The 5158-nt window shown below is 40.1% G+C and overlaps 1 protein-coding gene across 1 annotated transcript; it reads right to left on the bottom strand.

Moving 5' to 3' along the window:
• Positions 1 to 5148, bottom strand: LOC109519506 (ras suppressor protein 1). Its single transcript, XM_019876077.1, has 5 exons — positions 5004 to 5148; positions 4526 to 4608; positions 1510 to 1624; positions 1001 to 1133; positions 1 to 554 (listed from the first exon to the last, which is right to left on the bottom strand). The coding sequence occupies exons 1-5, from the start codon at positions 5119 to 5121 to the stop codon at positions 452 to 454; spliced, it is 552 nt and encodes a 183-aa protein (XP_019731636.1). The 5' UTR covers positions 5122 to 5148; the 3' UTR covers positions 1 to 451.
• Between the last annotated feature and the right edge of the window lie 10 nt (positions 5149 to 5158).

Below are 5158 nucleotides of genomic sequence, written 5' to 3'. Positions count from 1 at the left end.
TAAACATGCCAGTCCCCATTTACACTGTATTTCTGTTTTTATTTACGTTTTACACATTCCAACTTACACAATATAATTAAGGAAATCAAGTTAATAAGTCCTGCATTACAAAATACCATAAAAGCATTTGTTTCAAATAACAGTATACCGTTATAAAGCTTATTTCACAAGGAGAAAGTTTAAAAAAAATGTGAACTTACAACAGGCAAATACATGATAAAAAAATTAACAAACCTTTACAGTGCTGATCCATTGCATAAGAAATAGATCAACTGAATTTCGGTTTTATAGAGCCATCTTGCAAAGTCGAATAATGGCATATATATATGAATATATATTAATATGAATATAAACCAAAGATAAACATTGTTTTGAATTAAAGCTACTGAAAGGCACATGCAGTGAGTCTGGCTTGTTATTACAACAACAACATTCATGTCCAGTGCTGTTTTTATTTGTTTTTGGCTGCCAGTGGTTTGCGGCTGATCTTCTTGCTCTTGTCGTTGCTCTTCTTCGGAGGTTCTGGGTTGGCCTGCATGTGTCTGCCATAGAGACTGAGAAGAGTAAAATAAAATGTTGTTCAGGGGACGTTGAATAAATGTATATGTGTGGATATATATTTTTTCTTTCTCTGTATTCAACTACTGTGGTGTATCTGCCCATCCATCAAGTGTGAAATTAAACAACAGGCTAAATATTTATATAGAAATACAGGATCATCTGTCTTTCTGTTCGCGAAACATTCTGAAATCTCATAACATCCACACGGTTTCTCTGCCATGACATGACACGGCGACAGCAGGTTGCGCAAAAATCTGGCAGCGTCAAGTATAAGGCGCTTCGGAGTATATTTCAGGTGTGCCTTATAGTGCGGAATATCCTGTAGATATTTTTAGCATGGTAGTGAATATTTACGGCAAATGATTCAAAACAAAAGATTGGTTATATAAAATACACGGATCATATACATGTGTTTGTGTAACAGTGTGCTTATACATACTATTTGTAGGTCTCAGAGCGAACATATTCAAAAACATGCGAGACTCCCAATTGGAACTGGTCAGAAATGGGTGTGACCCAGGGATTGTTCTCCGCTTTGAAGACCTGCTTTGGACCAGTCAGATCCAGATTACCTAAAGATACATCAAAATATATTTTTTTAAGACTTGCTTTGTAATACACTTTTGCACTTTTTATGAGAGGCGGTTGCTGAAAAGTGGAAACAAATTTGCAGTCATCTCAAAACAGTCGAGCAGCACAGGGGTATGTTTACCGCTTGCGGACTGAATGCTGTTGATTGGTCATCTTCAAATAATTGATTCAAGATCACATGCGGAGCCACGGTGAATGTATAGACAAGTATAAAAAAAAATGCTAAAAATCAAGTCCTGGTTACACTTGATTCTCACTTCTCAGTGTCCGACCCTACTGATGAATTGTATCTTCATTTTTGCTAAATAGCATATTGTCTTGAGTAAAAGACTCGTCATATCAGAGTCTGGTCATTACCAAGTTCCGGTGGTAGTACAGTCAATCGATTGCCCTGGATGTGAAGCTCCTTGAGTTGGACCAACTCCCCAATATCCTTTGGCAGGGAGATGAGATCGTTGTCCCGCAAGCTCAACTGGGAACAGGGGAAAAATGGATTAATTTCTGATTCAAAATCATGACATACACAAATCATTGTACTGCACGCTCAAGCTGGCCTTGCGTCAAAGGTTCAGACAGGTGGAAGTGACATAACGGTGCCCAGACAACATGCCCGCCCCTCACTGTCAAACAGTTGTGCGCCAGTATGAGTACTCTAAAACTTTTTAAAACGCGAAACATATAAAATCCCCCTCCGTGAGCTGTCACCTTATCATAGTCGAGGGGTTTGTATGTCCCAACGATCCTCTGACCTAAGTTGTCTATGGCTTCGTGCCCCTGGCAGGGTCACCCATGACAAACAAGTCCGAGGTGAGGAACCAGACGAGGCATGGCTCAATTGATTAACAACATACGACTTTGGCTCCAGGACTAAATCCTCTTGAAGAGGGTTTAACTGGATACTACTCTAGAGTTGTCCATGGTGAGAGCCACTGAGGAGGTGTTGTCACCGGGCACAGACAAGTGGGGTTCAACACTGGGGTTCAACACAGTGGGCTGAGGGTAGCCTTCCTCCGCTTTCCGGTGAGGCAATGAGTCATGACTCTTGTTTGTAAATTTAGAGTCGTAAATTGATATACACAATCAAAATGTGGATGCGCCTGAAAGGGGGGGGGGAATAAAAATCCTTAAAGATTAGGAGGAGTGTCTTTTTTTTTTTCAGCACCATAAATTAGTACAGTGGTACCTCTACATACGAACGTCTCTTCGTATGAAATTTTCAAATTACGAAACGCCTCAACAGGAAAATATTGCCTCTTATTACAAAAATAAAAAATCACGAAAGGTAAAAATACAGTGTGGGCTGCTACTCGCAGATCCGAGTTTCCTGAATGCAACATACTTATAACTGCTCTGCCACTGGCTATTACCGAGCATCATCACCATTGGCTCGGTGAATTGTACACGAAACAAACTCTGAATGAGAATAATGGTAACGATAAAAGATATAGTGCAACAGCTCTGATCACAAGCTGCAATTGCAGACTGCTGAGCGCTAACAACTTCCAGTCACGCAGGTCACGTGCCACCGTAGGTTAAAGATTTACCTGCTTTATTTTATTTTATTGTTTTTAATACCTTTTGTGAAAATGAGACTGATTGGATGATTAGGGTGCAGTGTACATTAACACAAAAAATATATGACTAAAATGCACAAAGACACACAAATGGTTGTTATTTTTTTTTTCTCCTCTATACCCCTCGCGATCGACTTGGGACCAGTCCGCGATCTACCGGTCGATCGAATCGACGTAATGGGCACCCCTGCCTTAAGGCAGTGTTTTTCAAACCCTGTGCCGCGGCACACCAGTGAGATATTGTCAAGTGTTCCGTGGGAAATTATCCAACATGTATGCCTGTGCGGTCTATCGCCTGGCAGAGTGATCATGTAGTACCTTTCCATACCAGTAGGTAGCAGCAGCAGCATTTAGCTAATTGCCTTATGCTTCAAAACAAGCGAAGTTTCCGGCGCGAGGCAATACAACAAAGGGTATCTTTCATTTAGATTTACCGGAGATGCAACGGCACGACTCCGTTATGCTTGGTATGTGGTGAAACAGAGCTATGGTCCCAAGTAAGCTTAAACTCCGTCTCCAAACAAAACACCCTTCCCTTCGAAACAACAATGTGGAGTATTTTGTTCGCCTGCGTGAACACACGGAGAAACAAGCAACGTGCATGAGAAAAACCGCAAAGGTAAACGAGAGAGCCTTGGAAGTAAGTGGCTAAATCAAAAAAATGGCAGAGCAATTCATACTTTCCGCCTGCAAAGCCATTGTAAATGACATGTTCGGACCCGAAGTGGCTAAAGAAATAGCCTGACTGCTGTAAAAACTAAAAACATAGAAAGACTGAGAGCTGTGGAGAAGAGCTTCGTGTGTCTTTCATCGATTGCTGCCAGGATATCAGATCTATGTTCATCCAAACCATTTATCACACTGCGTGAGAATAAAGATGAAAGATTATAAAATATTGGATTGATCTTGATTTGACTCCTATTTAAGGTGTTATAATATAGCGTTATTATTCAATGTTAAAAAAACCCACTTATACTAACAATATACTACTTAATTGTTAAAATGAGCTTTTTTCACATTTTTAGCTAGTGGTGTGCCGCGGGATTTTTTTCAATGAAAGAAATGTGCCTTGGCTCGAAAAAGATTGAAAAACACTGCCTTAAGAAATTCAAGAGGAAAGATAATGATGGTTATATAGAGCAGCTGCTTGCTGGTGTCATATGCCGTGATTTACTTTTGATCTGATGAGTCAAATAAATCATCGCAACAACTTTTGGTGGTTAGCCGACTAGCCAAGCCATCGTTTGTGGCGGCCTTTAAATATTATAAAACAATCTGGGGGGCAGTGCCCTCCCCTGGGGGTGCACTGTTCCCCAGTGTCGGTCCCAAGCCCGGAGAAATGGGGAGGGTTGCGTCAGGAATGGCATCCGGCGTAAATCTTTTGCCAAGACGACCATGCGAGTTGGTAGGACGGTTTACAGGGGCGGATGGAAATTACTGACTCGCTGTGGCGACCCCTGAATAGGGACGTGCCGAAAGGAGAAGAAGAAGAAGAAGATTGAATGTAAAATTGGTAAGCGACGACCTGCATCTCGCTTTGCAATCAGAAATGCCTTTTTTGTTTTCAAAGATCATTTGATCTGACATTTATGATTTATGAGAACATTTTTAATTGGTCGCTACATTTGCCACATTGCAACACTGTTCACCTGTGATTTATGTAAATCGCAGTAAAAGTAGTTACCACCAATTGGCGACTCATTAAGCGTAGTTTTACAAACCCACAAATTCCCAGGCTGTTCAATGGTGTCACTCAATAAGCGAAAGTTTCACAGCATTGATTTTGCCATTTAACTTACTATTTGCAGCTTGGTCATCTTTCCAATGTCAGCCGGCAGGACTTCAAAGTCATTGTCACTCAGATATAGAGCGCGAAGAGTTGCTGCAATACAAGCATCACCGTTAATTGTCAAGTACAACTTTATTGAAGTGAGGGGGATTGCCAAAAATACAGTGGGAGGTCTTAAAATAAAATCCAATGAAAAAAAATGTCTACTGTTTATTTCAAGTTAAGTTTAATGTATGTTTATTTACAGGAAAGCCATGATTATTGTATCAAAATAACCATATCGAAATATCATATAGAAATCGCCTTTAACGTATCCAAGCGTATCGTTAAAAAAAAAAAAAAAAAAATTGCAATATATCCCTTTGTGTTGAAATGTTGGGCCTTACATGGATACATATTGTATTGGTCAAAAAACATATCATTACACCCCAAAAAAATACGGTGTCTCCTCGTGACATATGTTTGTGTTTGCGTGTGTATTCACTCACTGAGATAGAAGAAGTTTCCAGGCAGCGAATTTTGACTCAGGTTATTATAGGTGAGGTCCAAAACTTCAAGTGCTGGCAAAGAACCAAACCCTCTGGGTAAGTTGTAAAGGCGGTTCATTCTGTGCACAAAATTCAAACATTTTTTTTTTTTTTTT

This window comes from Hippocampus comes, unplaced genomic scaffold, assembly GCF_001891065.2.
Source record: "Hippocampus comes isolate QL1 unplaced genomic scaffold, H_comes_QL1_v1.1 scaffold60, whole genome shotgun sequence".
Taxonomy (NCBI): domain Eukaryota; kingdom Metazoa; phylum Chordata; class Actinopteri; order Syngnathiformes; family Syngnathidae; genus Hippocampus; species Hippocampus comes.
The sequence above is the reverse complement of the archived record's forward strand: the minus strand, read 5'-3'. Positions and strand labels throughout refer to the sequence as shown.

Bases quoted from the DNA above. Each gene is read 5' to 3' on its own strand.
- LOC109519506 (XM_019876077.1), bottom strand. From the start codon at position 5,121: ATGAACCGCCTTTACAACTTACCCAGAGGGTTTGGTTCTTTGCCAGCA. The intron at 4,609-5,003 runs GTGAGTGAATAC...CTTGTATTGCAG, and splicing joins TGGAAACTTCTTCTATCTCA to CAACTCTTCGCGCTCTATAT. The intron at 1,625-4,525 runs GTAAGTTAAATG...CCCTGTTCCCAG, and splicing joins AGATGACCAAGCTGCAAATA to TTGAGCTTGCGGGACAACGA.